The following is a 19,854-nucleotide window of genomic DNA, read 5'->3' as shown; positions in this document are numbered from 1 at the left end:
TTGAGGAGGCAGAATCAGGAGATAGGTTGGAGAAGGTTTGAGCAGAGGGAAGAGATGATAGGATGGAAGAGGAGAGAGTAGCGGGGGAGAGAGAGCGAAGGTTGGGACGGCGCGATACCATCCGAGTAGGGGCAGTGTGGGAAGTGTTGGATGAGAGCGAGAGGGAAAAGGATACAAGGTAGTGGTCGGAGACTTGGAGGGGAGTTGCAATGAGGTTAGTGGAAGAACAGCATCTAGTAAAGATGAGGTCGAGCGTATTGCCTGCCTTGTGAGTAGGGGGAAGGTGAGAGGGTGAGGTCAAAAGAGGAGAGGAGTGGAAAGAAGGAGGCAGAGAGGAATGAGTCAAAGGTAGACGTGGGGAGGTTAAAGTCGCCCAGAACTGTGAGAGGTGAGCCGTCCTCAGGAAAGGAGCTTATCAAGGCATCAAGCTCATTGATGAACTCTCCGAGGGAACCTGGAGGGCGATAAATGATAAGGATGTTAAGCTTGAAAGGGCTGGTAACTGTGACAGCATGGAATTCAAAGGAGGCGATAGACAGATGGGTAAGGGGAGAAAGAGAGAATGACCACTTGGGAGAGATGAGGATCCCGGTGCCACCACCCCGCTGACCAGAAGCTCTCGGGGTGTGCGAGAACACGTGGGCGGACGAAGAGAGAGCAGTAGGAGTGGCAGTGTTATCTGTGGTGATCCATGTTTCCGTCAGTGCCAAGAAGTCGAGGGACTGGAGGGAGGCATAGGCTGAGATGAACTCTGCCTTGTTGGCCGCAGATCGGCAGTTCCAGAGGCTACCGGAGACCTGGAACTCCACGTGGGTCGTGCGCGCTGGGACCACCAGATTAGGGTGACGCGGCCACGCGGTGTGGAGCGTTTGTATGGTCTGTGCAGAGAGGAGAGAACAGGGATAGACAGACACATAGTTGACAGGCTACAGAAGAGGCTACGCTAATGCAAAGGAGATTGGAATGACAAGTGGACTACACGTCTCGAATGTTCAGAAAGTTAAGCTTACGTAGCAAGAATCTTATTGACTAAAATGATTAAAATGATACAGTACTGCTGAAGTAGGCTAGCTGGCAGTGGCTGCGTTGTTAACTTTGTAGGCTAGCTGGCAGTGGCTGCGTTGTTGACACTACACTAATCAAGTCGTTCCGTTGAGTGTAATAGTTTCTACAGTGCTGCTATTCGGGGGCTAGCTGGCTAGCGAGCAGTGTTGATTACGTTACGTTGCGTTAAAAGAACGACAATAGCTGGCTAGCTAACCTAGAAAATCGCTCTAGACTACACAATTATCTTTGATACAAAGACGGCTATGTAGCTAGCTATGTAGCTAGCTACGATCAAACAAATCAAACCGTTGTACTGTAATGAAATTAAATGAAAATGTGATACTACCTGTGGAGCGAAGCGGAATGCGACCGGTTGTTGAGTTCTATTCGGAAGACGTTGGCTAGCTGTTGGCTAGCTAGCAGTGTCTCCTACGTTAAGGATGACAAATAGCTGGCTAGCTAACCTCGGTAAATTAAGATAATCACTCTAAGACTACACAATTATCTTGGATACGAAGACAGCAAAGACAGCTATGTAGCTAGCTAACACTACACTAATCAAGTCGTTCAGTTGAGTGTAATAGTTTCTACAGTGCTGCTAATCGGTGGACGTTTGCTAGCTGGCTAGCTGCTGGGCAGAGCAGTGAAGACTACGTTAGGGCGACGAAATACGATAATTACGCAATTATCTTTGATACAAAGACGGCTATGTAGCTAGCTTAGAAGAAATTGCTAAGATTAGACAAATCAAACCGTTGTACTATAATGAAATGTAATGAAATGTAATGAAAAAGTTATACTACCTGCGGAGCGAAATGCGGATGCGACCGTTCGCTCCAACCCGGAAGCTTCCCTCAGTCCATCCCATCTATCTCCAGTTCCACATACCAACCCTCAGTTTCCCTCAGCCCATCCCATCTATCTCCAGTTCCACATACCAACCCTCAGCTTCCCTCAGTCCATCCCATCTATCTCCAGTTCCACATCCCAACACAGCTTCCCTCAGCCCATCCCATCTATCTCCAGTTCCACATCCCAATCCTCAGCTTCCCTCAGCCCCTCCCATCTATCTCCAGTTCCACATACCAACCCTCAGCTTCCCTCAGTCCATCCCATCTATCTCCAGTTCCACATCCCAACACAGCTTCCCTCAGCCCCTCCCATCTATCTCCAGTTCCACATACCAACCCTCAGCTTCCCTCAGCCCCTCCCATCTATCTCCAGTTCCACATACCAACCCTCAGCTTCCCTCAGCCCATCCCATCTATCTCCAGTTCCACATCCCAAGCCTCAGCTTCCCTCAGCCCATCCATCTATCTCCAGTTCCACATCCCAACACAGCTTCCCTCAGCCCCTCACATCTATCTCCAGTTCCACATACCAACCCTCAGCTTCCCTCAGCCCTTCCCATCTATCTCCAGTTCCACATCCCAACACAGCTTCCCTCAGCCCCTCCCATCTATCTCCAGTTCCACATCCCAACCCTCAGCTTCCCTCAGCCCATCCATCTATCTCCAGTTCCACATCCCAACACAGCTTCCCTCAGCCCCTCCCATCTATCTCCAGTTCCACATACCAACCCTCAGCTTCCCTCAGCCCATCCCATCTATCTCCAGTTCCACATCCCAACCCTCAGATTCCCTCAGTCCATCCCATCTATCTCCAGTTCCACATCCCAACACAGCTTCCCTCAGCCCCTCCCATCTATCTCCAGTTCCACATACCAACCCTCAGCTTCCCTCAGCCCATCCATCTATCTCCAGTTCCACATACCAACCCTAAGCTTCCCTCAGCCCATCCCATCTATCTCCAGTTCCACATGCCAACCCTCAGCTTCCCTCAGCCCCTCCCATCTATCTCCAGTTCCACATGCCAACCCTCAGCTTCCCTCAGTCCATCCCATCTATCTCCAGTTCCACATCCCAACACAGCTTCCCTCAGCCCCTCCCATCTATCTCCAGTTCCACATACCAACCCTCAGCTTCCCTCAGCCCATCCCATCTATCTCCAGTTCGACATACCAACCCTCAGCTTCCCTCAGCCCATCCCATCTATCTCCAGTTCCACATGCCAACCCTCAGCTTCCCTCAGTCCATCCCATCTATCTCCAATTCCACATCCCAACACAGCTTCCCTCAGCCCATCCCATCTATCTCCAGTTCCACATCCCAACCCTCAGCTTCCCTCAGTCCATCCCATCTATCTCCAGTTCCACATCCCAACACAGCTTCCCTCTGCCCCTCCCATCTATCTCCAGTTCCACATCCCAACCCTCAGCTTCCCTCAGCCCCTCCCATCTATCTCCAGTTCCACATCCCAACACAGCTTCCCTCAGCCCCTCCCATCTATCTCCAGTTCCACATACCAACCCTCAGCTTCCCTCAGCCCATCCCATCTATCTCCAGTTCCACATACCAACCCTCAGCTTCCCTCAGCCCGTCCCATCTATCTCCAGTTCCACATGCCAACCCTCAGCTTCCCTCAGTCCATCCCATCTATCTCCAGTTCCACATGCCAACCCTCAGCTTCCCTCAGCCCATCCCATCTATCTCCAGTTCCACATACCAACCCTCAGCTTCCCTCAGCCCATCCCATCTATCTCCAGTTCCACATGCCAACCCTCAGCTTCCCTCAGCCCATCCCATCTATCTCCAGTTCCACATACCAACCCTCAGCTTCCCTCAGCCCATCCCATCTATCTCCAGTTCCACATACCAACCCTCAGCTTCCCTCAGCCCCTCCCATCTATCTCCAGTTCCACATACCAACCCTCAGCTTCCCTCAGCCCATCCCATCTATCTCCAGTTCCACATCCCAAGCCTCAGCTTCCCTCAGCCCATCCATCTATCTCCAGTTCCACATCCCAACACAGCTTCCCTCAGCCCCTCACATCTATCTCCAGTTCCACATACCAACCCTCAGCTTCCCTCAGCCCTTCCCATCTATCTCCAGTTCCACATCCCAACACAGCTTCCCTCAGCCCCTCCCATCTATCTCCAGTTCCACATCCCAACCCTCAGCTTCCCTCAGCCCATCCATCTATCTCCAGTTCCACATCCCAACACAGCTTCCCTCAGCCCCTCCCATCTATCTCCAGTTCCACATACCAACCCTCAGCTTCCCTCAGCCCATCCCATCTATCTCCAGTTCCACATACCAACCCTCAGCTTCCCTCAGCCCATCCATCTATCTCCAGTTCCACATACCAACCCTAAGCTTCCCTCAGCCCATCCCATCTATCTCCAGTTCCACATACCAACCCTCAGCTTCCCTCAGCCCATCCCATCTATCTCCAGTTCCACATACCAACCCTCAGCTTCCCTCAGCCCATCCCATCTATCTCCAGTTCCACATCCCAACCCTCAGCTTCCCTCAGTCCATCCCATCTATCTCCAATTCCACATCCCAACACAGCTTCCCTCAGCCCATCCCATCTATCTCCAGTTCCACATCCCAACCCTCAGCTTCCCTCAGCCCATCCCATCTATCTCCAGTTCCACATCCCAACACAGCTTCCCTCTGCCCCTCCCATCTATCTCCAGTTCCACATCCCAACCCTCAGCTTCCCTCAGCCCCTCCCATCTATCTCCAGTTCCACATCCCAACACAGCTTCCCTCAGCCCCTCCCATCTATCTCCAGTTCCACATACCAACCCTCAGCTTCCCTCAGCCCATCCCATCTATCTCCAGTTCCACATACCAACCCTCAGCTTCCCTCAGCCCGTCCCATCTATCTCCAGTTCCACATGCCAACCCTCAGCTTCCCTCAGTCCATCCCATCTATCTCCAGTTCCACATGCCAACCCTCAGCTTCCCTCAGCCCATCCCATCTATCTCCAGTTCCACATCCCAACCCTCAGCTTCCCTCAGCCCATCCCATCTATCTCCAGTTCCACATACCAACCCTCAGCTTCCCTCAGCCCCTCCCATCTATCTCCAGTTCCACATACCAACCCTCAGCTTCCCTCAGCCCATCCCATCTATCTCCAGTTCCACATCCCAACCCTCAGCTTCCCTCAGCCCATCCCATCTATCTCTGCTGGCCACCCACTTCGTGTTTCTACGCAACACATATCTTTCAACTATGCTGTGATGTTTAACATACAATTTCAATCTATCTAATCGAATAAAATCTACAGATTGCCTGTTGAAGATAAATAGGTTTTCCAAGGAGTATTAGTATATTAGTAATTGACTGACCAGAAACAGACTACCTGAGGGCAATACCAAAATAAATGGTCTATTGATTCTGTTATGTTATATTATATTTTATATTATGTGTTGTATTATATATTATATGTTACATTATATATGATATTATATGTTTTATTGTATGTTATATGATATGTTATATTATATGTTATATTATGTGGTGTATTATATAATATATATGATATTATATGTTTTATTGTATGTTATATTATATGTTATATTTTATGTTATATTATATGTTATTATGTGCTATATTATATATTATATTATTGTCACGCCTTGGTCTTAGTATTTTGTGTTTTCTTTATTTATTTGGTCAGGCCAGGGTGTGACATGGGTTATTGTGGTGTGTTTTTTGTCTTGGGGTTTTGTGGGGTGTCTACGTAGTCTATGGCTGCCTGAGGCGGTTCTCAATCAGAGTCAGGTGATTATCGTTGTCTCTGATTGGGAGCCATATTTCGGCAGCCATATTCTGTGAGTGTTTGGTGGGTGATTGTTCCTGTCTTTGTGTTTGCACCAGATAGGGCTGTTTCGGTTTTCATTATATAATTTCATTACTTTTGTAGTTTCTGTATGTATAGTTTTTCCTTCATTAAAATATCATGAATCATCATCACGCTGCATTTTGGTCCGATCCTTGTTCTACCTCTTCGTCAGAGGAGGAGATAGAAGAGAGCCGGTACAATTATATGTTATTTTATGTGTTATATTACGTTATATTATGTTATATTTTATGTTCAATTAGATATTTTATATATTATATGTAATATGTTATTATATATGTTATGTTATATGTTATATTATGTATTATATGGTATATTGTATTATGTTATATTATATGTTATAATATATATTAGATGTAATGTTATATTATATATTACATTATATATTATGTTATATTATATTATATATTATGTATTATATGGTATATTACATAATATATGTTGTGTTATATTATATATTATGTATTATATGTTATGTTATATTATATATTATGTATTATGTGGTATATTATATATTACATTGTGTTATATTATATATTATATGCTGTATTTAATATTATGTTATATTATCTCATATTATATGTTATAATATTTGTTATATTATATATTACATGTTATTGTCACGCCCTGGTCGAAGTATTTTGTGTTTATCTTTATGTATTGGGTCAGGCCAGGGTCTGGCATGGAGTTTTTGTATTGTGGTGTGTTTTGTCTTGGGGTTTTGGTGTGTATATATTGGGATTGTAGCTAGTGGGGTTATCTAGCAAAGTGTATGGCTGTCTGGAGTGGTTCTCAATCAGAGGCAGGTGTTTATCGTTGTCTCTGATTGGGAACCATATTTAGGCAGCCATATTCTTTGAGTTTGTCGTGGGTGATTGTCCTTAGTGTCCTTGTTCCTGTCTGTGTTAGTTTTCACTAGTATAGGCTGTTTCGGTTTTCGTTACGTTCTTTGTTTTGTAGTGTTTGTATTTTAGATTCGTGTTACGTTTTTTGTTCATTAAACATGGATCGCAATCTACACGCTGCGTTTTGGTCCGACTCTCCTTCACCACACCTAGAAAACCGTTACAGTTATATTATATATTATATTATGTTATATTATATATTATATGTTATAATATATAATAGGTTTAATGTTATAGTATATATTAAATTATATATTATGTTACATGTTATATTTCCGATTGATCCAATGATGCACGAGTACATTATTGGCATCATTAATGAACACAACCTCTGGACTGTGACGGTAAGAGCCGCTAAGGCAGTATTAAGAACTAAGAAATACATACATAATACAGAATATACATGTGAACACATACACGTGTATAAAATGTGCGTGCCATGTGTGTGTAATATGTGCGTGTAATATGTGTGTCAGTCTGTCTAAACTTGACAGGTTATGCTGCCATCCCAGAAGAGAATGGTTCCTCTATCCAATGGGGGAGCTGAAGGTTCTAGGAAACAGAGCAGTACATTATGAAGCTGAAGGTCCTAGGGAACAGAGCAGTACATTATGAAGCTGAAGGTCCTAGGGAACAGAGCAGTACATTATGAAGCTGAAGGTCCTAGGGAACAAAGCAGTACATTATGAAGCTGAAGGTTCTAGGGAACAGAGCAGTACATTATGAAGCTGAAGGTCCTAGGGAACAGAGCAGTACATTATGAAGCTGAAGGTCCTAGGGAACAAAGCAGTACACTATGAAGCTGAAGGTTCTAGGGAACAGAGCAGTACATTATGAAGCTGAAGGTTCTAGGGAACAGAGCAGTACATTATGAAGCTGAAGGTTCTAGGCAACAGAGCAGTACATTATGAAGCTGAAGGTCCTAGGCAACAAAGCAGTACATTATGAAGCTGAAGGTCCTAGGGAACAGAGCAGTACATTATGAAGCTGAGGATTCTAGGGAACAGAGCAGTACATTATGAAGCTGAGGATTCTAGGGAACAGAGCAGTACATTATGAAGCTGAAGGTTCTAGAGAACAGAGCAGTACATTATGAAGCTGAGGATTCTAGGGAACAGAGCAGTACATTATGAAGCTGAAGGTTCTAGGGAACAGAGCAGTACATTATGAAGCTGAGGATTCTAGGGAACAGAGCAGTACATTATGAAGCTGAGGATTCTAGGGAACAGAGCAGTACATTATGAAGCTGAATGTCCTAGGGAACAGAACAGTACATTATGAAGCTGAAGGTCCTAGGCAACAGAGCAGTACATTATGAAGCTGAAGGTCCTAGGGAACAGAGCAGTACATTATGAAGCTGAGGATTCTAGGGAACAGAGCAGTACATTATGAAGCTGAAGGTCCTAGGGAACAGAGCAGTACATTATGAAGCTGAAGGTTCTAGGGAACAGAGCAGTACATTATGAAGCTGAAGGTCCTAGGCAACAAAGCAGTACATTATGAAGCTGAAGGTCCTAGGGAACAGAGCAGTACATTATGAAGCTGAGGATTCTAGGGAACAGAGCAGTACATTATGAAGCTGAGGATTCTAGGGAACAGAGCAGTACATTATGAAGCTGAAGGTTCTAGGGAACAGAGCAGTACATTATGAAGCTGAGGATTCTAGGGAACAGAGCAGTACATTATGAAGCTGAAGGTTCTAGGGAACAGAGCAGTACATTATGAAGCTGAGGATTCTAGGGAACAGAGCAGTACATTATGAAGCTGAGGATTCTAGGGAACAGAGCAGTACATTATGGTGGTCCTTCTGTAGCTCAGTTGGTAGAGCATGGCGCTTGTAACGCCAGGGTAGTGGGTTCGATCCCCGGGACCACCCATACGTAGAATGTATGCACACATGACTGTAAGTCGCTTTGGATAAAAGCGTCTGATAAATGGCATATATTATTATTATATTATTATTATGAAGCTGAATGTCCTAGGGAACAGAACAGTACATTATGAAGCTGAAGGTCCTAGGGAACAGAGCAGTACATTATGAAGCTGAGGATTCTAGGGAACAGAGCAGTACATTATGAAGCTGAGGATTCTAGGGAACAGAGCAGTACATTATGAAGCTGAAGGTCCTAGGGAACAGAGCAGTACATTATGAAGCTGAAGGTCCTAGGGAACAGAGCAGTACATAATGAAGCTGAAGGTCCTAGGGAACAGAGCAGTACATTATGAAGCCGAAGGTCCTAGGGAACAGAGCAGTACATTATGAAGCTGAGGATTCTAGGGAACAGAGCAGTACATTATGAAGCTGAGGATTCTAGGGAACAGAGCAGTACATTATGAAGCTGAGGATTCTAGGGAACAGAGCAGTACATTATGAAGTTGAAGGTCCTAGGGAACAGAGCAGTACATTATGAAGCTGAGGATTCTAGGGAACAGAGCAGTACATTATGAAGCTGAGGATTCTAGGGAACAGAGCAGTACATTATGAAGCTGAGGATTCTAGGGAACAGAGCAGTACATTATGAAGTTGAAGGTCCTAGGGAACAGAGCAGTACATTATGAAGCTGAGGATTCTAGGGAACAGAGCAGTACATTATGAAGCTGAGGATTCTAGGGAACAGAGCAGTACACTATAAGTGTTTCTTATTGGATGGGGCCTCCTTTTGTTGCCTGATATTAAGTGATGTAGTACATTAGGCCATGACGTATTAATAGCTTGGTATGTTTTTAGGAACGTGTGAGGAAGTCCAGGTGCACGATGGGGCCTGTTCGGGCTGTGTTAAGATCTGTTGTTATCTATATAGTCCAGGGATGATTTGTTTTAGAGTGACACTTTTTAAACATTACTTTAATAGGTTGATATTTTTTTTATCTTAACTTCTAGTAGTTTATGTTGGTGATGGGGGAAGTGCTGCAGCCCTGACCTGCAGGGGGCATCAATGAGTCAAGTTGAATGTATTCGCCATGTGTAAGGACAAGCAGGATGAATATATTGAATATATTTACCATGTGTAAGGACAAGCAGGCCTACACATTGTCTTAGAGAACAGCATAATGGTAAAATATCTACCATGTCCATTGTCTTTCTGCATCAACTGAAATGATCGCAGCTGGTTTTTACAATGTGTACTAATGCAATATTAATTTTAGCATTTGATTTGTTAAAATATTATTTATTGAATTTGTAACTATTTTATGTTTTAAATCATTTATTTTCATATTGCTATCTTATGTTAAAAAGAGACTGGATTAAACCATTATTTTCCCAAAATACTGGGTGTGTTGGGTAATGTGTCTCTGTGGACCTTGGAGCTGTAGCAGGGTGTTGGAGCTGTAGCAGGGTGTTGGAGCTGTAGCAAGGTGTTGGAGCTGTAGCAGGGTGTTGGAGCTGTAGCAGGGTGTTGGAGCTGTAGCAGGGTGTTGGAGCTGTAGCAGGGTGTTGGAGCTGTAGCAAGGTGTTGGAGCTGTAGCAGGGTGTTGGAGATGTAGCAGGGAGTTGGAGCTCTAGCAGGGTGTTGGAGCTGTAGCAGGGTGTTGGGGTTTGGGTTAGGGAACTGAATGGTGACAGCTGTAGGATTCAGTATGTTATGGGAACTGAATGGTGACAGCTGTAGGATTCAGTATGTTATGGGAACTGAATGGTGACAGCTGTAGGATTCAGTATGTTATGGGAACTGAATGGTGACAGCTGTAGGATTCATTATGTTATGGAAACTGAATGGTGACAGCTGTAGGATTCAGTATGTTATGGGAACTGAATGGTGACAGCTGTAGGATTCAGTATGTTATGGAAACTGAATGGTGACAGCTGTAGGATTCAGTATGTTATGGGAACTGAATGATGACAGCTGTAGGATTCAGTATGTTATGGGAACTGAATGGTGACAGCTGTAGGATTCAGTATGTTATGGGAACTGAATGATGACAGCTGTAGGATTCAGTATGTTATGGGAACTGAATGGTGACAGCTGTAGGATTCAGTATGTTATGGGAACTGAATGGTGACAGCTGTAGGATTCAGTATGTTATGGGAACTGAATGGTGACAGCTGTAGGATTCAGTATGTTATGGGAACTGAATGGTGACAGCTGTAGGATTCAGTATGTTATGGGAACTGAATGGTGACAGCTGTAGGATTCATTATGTTATGGAAACTGAATGGTGACAGCTGTAGGATTCAGTATGTTATGGAAACTGAATGGTGACAGCTGTAGGATTCAGTATGTTATGGGAACTGAATGGTGACAGCTGTAGGATTCAGTATGTTATGGGAACTGAATGGTGACAGCTGTAGGATTCAGTATGTTATGGGAACTGAATGGTGACAGCTGTAGGATTCAGTATGTTATGGGAACTGAATGGTGACAGCTGTAGGATTCAGTATGTTATGGAAACTGAATGGGAACTGAATGATTCAGTATGTTATGGGAACTGAATGGTGACAGCTGTAGGATTCAGTATGTTATGGGAACTGAATGGTGACAGCTGTAGGATTCATTATGTTATGGGAACTGAATGGTGACAGCTGTAGGATTCAGTATGTTATGGGAACTGAATGGTGACAGCTGTAGGATTCAGTATGTTATGGGAACTGAATGGTGACAGCTGTAGGATTCAGTATGTTATGGAAACTGAATGGGAACTGAATGATTCAGTATGTTATGGGAACTGAATGGTGACAGCTGTAGGATTCAGTATGTTATGGGAACTGAATGGTGACAGCTGTAGGATTCATTATGTTATGGGAACTGAATGGTGACAGCTGTAGGATTCAGTATGTTATGGGAACTGAATGGTGACAGCTGTAGGTTTCAGTATGTTATGGGAACTGAATGGTGACAGCTGTAGGATTCAGTATGTTATGGGAACTGAATGGTGACAGCTGTAGGATTCAGTATGTTATGGAAACTGAATGGGAACTGAATGATTCAGTATGTTATGGGAACTGAATGGTGACAGCTGTAGGATTCAGTATGTTATGGGAACTGAATGGTGACAGCTGTAGGATTCATTATGTTATGGGAACTGAATGGTGACAGCTGTAGGATTCAGTATGTTATGGGAACTGAATGGTGACAGCTGTAGGATTCATTATGTTATGGGAACTGAATGGTGACAGCTGTAGGATTCAGTATGTTATGGGAACTGAATGGTGACAGCTGTAGGATTCAGTATGTTATGGGAACTGAATGGTGACAGCTGTAGGATTCAGTATGTTATGGGAACTGAATGGTGACAGCTGTAGGATTCAGTATGTTATGGGAACTGAATGGTGACTGCTGTAGGATTCAGTATGTTATGGGAACTGAATGGTAACAGCTGTAGGATTCAGTATGTTATGGGAACTGAATGGTGACAGCTGTAGGATTCAGTATGTTATGGGAACTGAATGGTGACAGCTGTAGGTTTCAGTATGTTATGGAAACTGAATGGTGACAGCTGTAGGATTCAGTATGTTATGGAAACTGAATGGTGACAGCTGTAGGATTCAGTATGTTATGGGAACTGAATGGTAACAGCTGTAGGATTCAGTATGTTATGGGAACTGAATGGTAACAGCTGTAGGATTCAGTATGTTATGGGAACTGAATGGTGACAGCTGTAGGATTCAGTATGTTATGGGAACTGAATGGTAACAGCTGTAGGATTCAGTATGTTATGGAAACTGAATGGTGACAGCTGTAGGATTCAGTATGTTATGGAAACTGAATGGTGACAGCTGTAGGATTCAGTATGTTATGGGAACTGAATGGTGACAGCTGTAGGATTCAGTATGTTATGGGAACTGAATGGTGACAGCTGTAGGATTCAGTATGTTATGGGAACTGAATGGTGACAGCTGTAGGGTTCAGTATGTTATGGAAATTGTTGACTTCCTCTGAGAACATCTTGGATAGACATTAGTATGATATTGTGTGTAACCATCTGACTCATTATTAGTCAGGATGACTTCAGGACGAGCTGTAGTCACAGCAGCATCCACATGTATGTGGAAGTGTTTAGAAACATTATACCCTTATTTAAAATAATAAAAGGCCACTCAAATGTGAGAGTTACTGGTTTATAGTAACAGATCTGGTGGACGTTCCTGCAGTCTAACCATCTGACTCATTATTATTCAGGATGACTTCAGGACTAGCTGTAGTCACAGCAGCATCCACATGTATGTAGAAGTGTTTAGAAATATTCTATCCTTATTTAAAATAAAAGGGACTCCAAAAATAAATATGATTTACATTATTATTATTATTGGGTAAAAGATCTAAAAAAACAACCAAAACAAATAACAAATGCATCCCAGGTGGGGCCACATCACTTCTGGTGGAGGTCGGGAGAGAGGATAACTGTTCCCAGACCAATGTAACCTCAAGCTACCCACATACACACATTAAGATATGACATCGTCCTGTCTGTGACTGGTCAGCATGGAAATGACAGGACTCGTCTTTCTCAACCACTGACCAATAGCAGTAGCCTTGCAGTGTTCCTTCTCTTTTTCTGCTGAAGTTAAGAGAATGCCAACCTGTCTATAACCTGTTTATAACCTGTTTATAACCTCTTTATAACCTGTTTATAACCTGTCTATAACCTGTTTATAACCTGTTTATAACCTGTCTATAACCTCTTTATAACCTGTCTATAACCTGTTTATAACCTGTCTATAACCTGTTTATAACCTGTCTATAACCTGTTTATAACCTGTCTATAACCTGTTTATAACCTGTCTATAACCTGTTTATAACCTGTCTATAACCTCTTTATAACCTGTTTATAACCTGTCTATAACCTGTTTATAACCTGTCTATAACCTGTCTATAACCTCTTTATAACCTGTTTATAACCTGTCTATAACCTGTCTATAACCTGTCTATAACCTCTTTATAACCTGTCTATAACCTGTCTATAACCTGTCTATAACCTCTTTATAACCTGTTTATAACCTGTCTATAACCTCTTTATAACCTGTTTATAACCTGTTTATAACCTCTTTATAACCTGTTTATAACCTGTCTATAACCTGTTTATAACCTGTCTATAACCTCTTTATAACCTCTTTATAACCTGTTTATAACCTGTCTATAACCTGTTTATAACCTGTCTATAACCTGTTTATAACCTGTTTATAACCTCTTTATAACCTGTTTATAACCTCTTTATAACCTGTTTATAACCTGTTTATAACCTGTCTATAACCTGTCTATAACCTGTCTATAACCTGTCTATAACCTCTTTATAACCTATTTATAACCTGTTTATAACCTGTCTATAACCTGTTTATAACCTCTTTATAACCTGTCTATAACCTGTTTATAACCTCTTTATAATCTGTTTATAACCTGTTTATAACCTGTCTATAACCTGTCTATAACCTGTTTATAACCTGTTTATAACCTCTTTATAATCTGTTTATAACCTGTCTATAACCTCTTTATAACCTGTCTATAACCTGTCTATAACCTGTCTATAACCTGTTTATAACCTGTCTATAACCTCTTTATAACCTGTCTATAACCTGTCTATAACCTCTTTATAACCTGTTTATAACCTGTTTATAACCTGTCTATAACCTGTTTATAACCTGTTTATAACCTGTTTATAACCTGTCTATAACCTCTTTATAACCTGTCTATAACCTCTTTATAACCTGTTTATAACCTGTCTATAACCTGTCTATAACCTGTTTATAACCTCTTTATAACCTGTCTATAACCTCTTTATAACCTGTCTATAACCTGTCTATAACCTGTTTATAACCTCTTTATAACCTGTCTATATTGCCAACCGGTCTATATATCGGTAATGCCTTTTGCTTTAGCAAATTGGAAAACCCTGTTTCTTCTTCTCCTCTTTCAGCCTTCCATTAGTCTATTATTATTATTATTATTATATTATCATTAGTCACGAGTAATAAAGGACCATCATCAGGAATACAATGTGAACTTTGTTCAGTCAGGCAGGCAGGGGAGGAGACAGACAGATCCCTCCTTCCTTTGTACTGTCACTGAGGCCCACAGCCAATCAGAAGAGGTTGAACTCCAGTGGGAGGAGTCAGTCAGCCAGGCTGGGGAGGAGACAGACAGATACTAATCCCTCCTTCCTTTGTACTGTCACTGAGGCCCACAGCCAATCAGAAGAGGTTGAACTCCAGTGGGAGGAGTCAGTCAGTCAGGCTGGGGAGGAGACAGACAGATACTAATCCCTCCTTCCTTTGACTTCATGTTTACTGGTGCTGTACTGTCACTGAGGCCCACAGCCAATCAGAAGAGGTTGAACTCCAGTGGGAGGAGTCAGTCAGTCGGTCCATCATGTCTGTCTATCGGCAGGCAGCGACCAGGCCAAGCACTCACTCCAGATGGGTTGTTGGCAGCGTGGTGAGTCTCCTGGTAGGTTGTGGGTAGCGTGGTGAGTCTCCTGGTAGGTTGTGGGTAGCGTGGTGAGTCTCCTGGTAGGTTGTGGGTAGCATGGTGAGTCTCCTGGTAGGTTGTGGGTAGTGTGTTGTGGACGCTGCAGACAGCTGGTAGAGGTATGGCCTGGTGAAGAGGAGGGGCCAACCTAGGCTGAGGAGAGAAGGGAGGAGGAGGAGGGAAGTTAAGTTACAGAGAACAGGAGAAGAAGGAGGAGAAGGAGGAGAGAATAGAGAGGAGGAGTGAAGAGAGAAGGAGAGAAGAGAGGAGGAGAGGAGAGAGGAGGAGAGAAGAGAAGAGGAGGAGAGAAGAGGAGGAGGAAAGAAGAGAAGAGGAGGAGGAAAGAAGAGGAGAGGAGGAGGAGAGAAGAGGAGGAGAGAAGAGGAGGAGGAAAGAAGAGGAGAGGAGGAGGAGAGAAGAGGAGGAGAGAAGAGGAGGAGAGAAGAGGAGGAAAGAAGAGAAGAGGAGGAGGAAAGAAGAGGAGAGGAGGAGGAAAGGAAAGGAGGAGGAAAGAAGAGAAGAGGAGGAGGAAAGAAGAGGAGAGGAGGAGGAAAGGAAAGGAGGAGGAAAGGAAAGTAGGAGGAGAGGAGGAGGAAAGGAGGAGGAGAGGAGAGAGGAGAGGAGAGAGAGAAGAGAGAGGAGAGGAGAGAGAGAAGAGAGAGGAGAGAGAGGAGAGGAGAGGAGAAGAGAGGAGAGGAGAGGAGAGAGGAGAAGAGAGGAGGAGAGAAGAGAGGAGAGAAGAGAGGAGGAGAGAGGAGAAGAGAGGAGGAGAGAGGAGAGAAGAGAGGAGAGGAGAAGAGAGGAGAAGAGAGGAGAGAGGAGAGAAGAGAAGAGAAGAGAGGAGAGAAGAGAAGAGGAGAGAAGAGAAGAGAAGAGAAGAGAAGAGAGGAGGAGAGGAGAGAAGAGAGGAGGAAAGAGAGGAGGAGAGAAGAGAGGAGAAGAGGAGAGAAGAGAAGAGAAGAGAGGAGAGAAGAGAAGAGGAGAGAAGAGAAGAGGAGAGAAGAGAGGAGGAGAGGAGAGAAGAGAGGAGGAAAGAGAGGAGGAGAGAAGAGAGGAGAAGAGGAGAGGTGAGAAGAGCGGAGGAGAGGAAAGAGGAGGAGAGAAGAGAGGAGGAGAGAAGAGAGGAGGAAAAGAGGAACAACACAGAAATCACCTCGTAGTTAAGGTTATAGTCAAAACAATGGCTGCTCACAGTTGTAGTAAAAGTGATACTACAGAGTTACTGGTTTATAGTAACAGCTCTGGTGGACGCTCCTGCAGTCTAACCATCTGACTCATTATTATTCAGGACTAGCTGTAGTCACAGCAGCATCCACATGTATGTAGATGTATTTAGAAATATTCTATCTTTACTTAAAATAATAAAAGGCCACTCAAATGTGCAGTTTAGTCACACAACACAATGCCAATTACACGCTCCCTCAAAACTTGAGAGATCTGTGGCATTGTGTTGTGTGACAAAACTGCACATTTTAGTGGCCTTTTATTATCCCCAGCACAAGTTACACCTGTGTAATGACCATGCTGTTTAACCCACCTTCTTGATATGCCACACCTGTCAGCTGGATGCATTATCTTGGCAAAGGAGAAACGCTCACGAATAGACGCGTAAACACATTTGTTCACAGAATTTGAGGGAAATACTTTTTTTTTGTGTGTGGAAGATTTCTGGGTTCTTTAATTTCAGCTCATGGGACCAACACTTGTTGTGTTTATATTGTTGTTGAGTGTTGTTGATCCCTGCTGTAGTTCATTCACTGCTGGTTCTGTTTGACTATGCAGCATATTGGAGGAGGACAATCCTTCCTGACTGCACAGGAAAACTCAACTTCTACTGTTTCACTATTTCAGCCAGAGACAACACCCCCCCCCCCCCCCTCCACCTAACCCTCATATTCCCCAACCACCACACCCAGGCTGAGGATGTGCTACCCTAGAACAACCATATCAACATAAACACTGTCCAGATCTGGAACAACCTAGACATTATCCAGGCTAATAAACCTGTCCTGATCTAGAACAATCTAGACATTATCCAGGCTAATAAACCTGTCCTGATATAGAACAACCTAGACATTATCCAGGCTAATAAACCTGTCCTGAAACAGAACAACCTAGACATTATCCAGGCTAATAAACCTGTCCTGATATAGAACAACCTAGACATTATCCAGGCTAATAAACATGTCCTGATATAGAACAACCTAGACATTATCCAGGCTAATAAACCTGTCTTGATATAGAACAACCTAGACATTATCCAGGCTAATAAACCTGTCCTGATATAGAACAACCAAGACATTATCCAGGCTAATAAACCTGTCCTGATATAGAACAACCAAGACATTATCCAGGATAATACACCTGTCCTGTTCTAGAACAACCTGGACATTATTCAGCATTATCCAGGCTAATAAACCTGTCGTGATCTAGAACAACCTACACATTATCCAGGCTAATAAACCTGTCCTGATATAGAACAACCAAGACATTATCCAGGATAATACACCTGTCCTGTTCTAGAACAACCTGGACATTATTTAGCATTATCCAGGCTAATAAACCTGTCCTGATATAGAACAACCAAGACATTATCCAGGCTAATAAACCTGTCCTGATATAGAACAACCAAGACATTATCCAGGATAATACACCTGTCCTGTTCTAGAACAACCTGGACATTATTCAGCATTATCCAGGCTAATAAACCTGTCGTGATCTAGAACAACCTACACATTATCCAGGCTAATAAACCTGTCCTGATATAGAACAACCAAGACATTATCCAGGATAATACACCTGTCCTGTTCTAGAACAACCTGGACATTATTTAGCATTATCCAGGCTAATAAACCTGTCCTGATATAGAACAACCAAGACATTATCCAGGCTAATAAACCTGTCCTGATATAGAACAACCAAGGCATTATCCAGGATAATACACCTGTCCTGTTCTAGAACAACCTGGACATTATTCAGCATTATCCAGGCTAATAAACCTGTCGTGATCTAGAACAACCTACACATTATCCAGGCTAATAAACCTGTCCTGATATAGAACAACCAAGACATTATCCAGGATAATACACCTGTCCTGTTCTAGAACAACCTGGACATTATTTAGCATTATCCAGGCTAATAAACCTGTCCTGATAGAGAACAACCTACACATTATCCAGGCTAATAAACCTGTCCTGATAGAGAACAACCCTACACATTATCCAGGCTCATAAACCTGTCCTGATATAGAACAACCTAGACATTATCCAGGCTAATAAACCTGTCCTGCCCTAGAACAACCTACACATTATCCAGGCGAATAAACATGTCCTGTTCTCGAGCAACCTGGACATTATTCAGCCTAATAAACCTGTCCTGTTCTAGAACAACCTAGACATTATGCAGCATTATCCAGGCTAATAAACCTGTCCTTATCTAGAACAACCTAGACATTATCCAGGCTAATAAACCTGTCCTGATATAGAACAACCTAGACATTATCCAGCATTATCCAGGCTAATAAACCTGTCCTGATATAGAACAACCTAGACATTATCCAGGCTAATAAACCTGTCCTGCCAGCAGGATAACTCAGTTGTAGAACAGTAGAATACCACTTCAGTACAGAGCCATTTTACACTACAGCAGGGCTCTGAGTCACAAAAGCCATAGAGTAGAGAGGGTCTGTAACAACATGTAGTGACATTGATAGGGGTCTGACTCACTTCAGATATGCAGGACTTCATCTTCAACATTGAGGTCAGTTCCTGTCGTGTTACATTGTCCCGTCTCCATTGCCTCACCCTAGACAACAAACATAAGATATTTCAAGATGAAGGAATTGTTCAATTCAGTTGTTAGAGAACATAGTAAACTGATGTAGACATGCAGGAGGACATATCTCACCACATGAGGACAAATAGAGAGGACAACAAGACAATGATGATGACAGCAAACAGGGACAGAAATATCACCACTCCCAGACTACCACCATCATCCTCCGAATCTAGAGGAGAGAGAGCAGGAGAGAGAGAACAGAAGACAGAGATCAGGAGAAAGAGGGAGCAGGAGAGAGAGAACAGAAGACAGAGATCAGGAGAGAGAGGGAGCAGGAGAGAGAGATCAGGAGAGAGAGGGAACAGAAGACAGAGATCAGGAGAGAGAGAGAACAGAAGACAGAGATCAGGAGAGAGAGGGGACAGAAGACAGAGATCAGGAGAGAGAGGGAACAGAAGACAGAGATCAGGAGAGAGAGGGAACAGAAGACAGAGATCAGGAGAGAGAGGGAACAGAAGACAGAGATCAGGAGAGAGAGAGAACAGAAGACAGAGATCAGGAGAGAGAGGGAACAGAAGACAGAGATCAGGAGAGAGAGGGAACAGAAGACAGAGATCAGGAGAGAGAGGGAGCAGGAGAGAGAGAACAGAAGACAGAGATCAGGAGAGAGAGGGAACAGAAGACAGAGATCAGGAGAGAGAGGGAACAGAAGACAGAGATCAGGAGAGAGAGGGAGCAGGAGAGAGAGAACAGAAGACAGAGATCAGGAGAGAGAGGGAACAGAAGACAGAGATCAGGAGAGAGAGGGAACAGAAGACAGAGATCAGGAGAGAGAGGGAACAGAAGACAGAGGGAACAGAAGACAGAGATCAGGAGAGAGAGGGAGCAGAAGACAGATCAGGAGAGAGAGGGAACAGAAGACAGAGATCAGGAGAGAGAGGGAACAGAAGACAGAGATCAGGAGAGAGAGAGAACAGAAGACAGATCAGGAGAGAGAGGGAACAGAAG

General features: G+C 43.5%; 1 protein-coding gene and 1 long non-coding RNA gene across 4 annotated transcripts in view; one reads left to right on the top strand and one right to left on the bottom strand.

The window, feature by feature from the left end:
* Nucleotides 1-10,657: 10,657 nt before the first annotated feature.
* On the top strand, nucleotides 10,658-12,502 carry LOC127931630 (uncharacterized). 3 transcript variants are annotated; one of them, XR_008141964.1, is made up of 3 exons: nucleotides 10,658-11,472; nucleotides 11,950-12,069; nucleotides 12,350-12,502. It is a non-coding gene; the product is annotated as an uncharacterized LOC127931630 (long non-coding RNA). The 3 variants fall into 3 exon arrangements; XR_008141962.1 differs by lacking the exon at nucleotides 12,350-12,502 and adding an exon at nucleotides 12,190-12,330; XR_008141963.1 differs by lacking the exon at nucleotides 12,350-12,502 and adding an exon at nucleotides 12,150-12,330.
* A 209-nt stretch (nucleotides 12,503-12,711) lies between these two features.
* The window catches only part of LOC118379548 (interleukin-11 receptor subunit alpha-like), a 68,421-nt gene continuing 61,278 nt past the window's right edge, over nucleotides 12,712-19,854 (bottom strand). Inside the window, exons 11-14 of the mRNA XM_052524881.1 lie at nucleotides 18,976-19,075; nucleotides 18,795-18,873; nucleotides 13,936-15,222; nucleotides 12,712-13,902 (exon numbers count right to left, since the gene is read on the bottom strand). Of these exons, the coding sequence (XP_052380841.1) occupies nucleotides 14,953-15,222; nucleotides 18,795-18,873; nucleotides 18,976-19,075 (449 nt within the window). The 3' untranslated portion in view covers nucleotides 12,712-13,902; nucleotides 13,936-14,952. The remainder of the gene's footprint in view (nucleotides 13,903-13,935; nucleotides 15,223-18,794; nucleotides 18,874-18,975; nucleotides 19,076-19,854) is intronic.

The sequence above is a fragment of the Oncorhynchus keta genome, chromosome 9 (assembly GCF_023373465.1).
Source record: "Oncorhynchus keta strain PuntledgeMale-10-30-2019 chromosome 9, Oket_V2, whole genome shotgun sequence".
Lineage (NCBI taxonomy): Eukaryota > Metazoa > Chordata > Actinopteri > Salmoniformes > Salmonidae > Oncorhynchus > Oncorhynchus keta.
The sequence above is the reverse complement of the archived record's forward strand: the minus strand, read 5'-3'. Positions and strand labels throughout refer to the sequence as shown.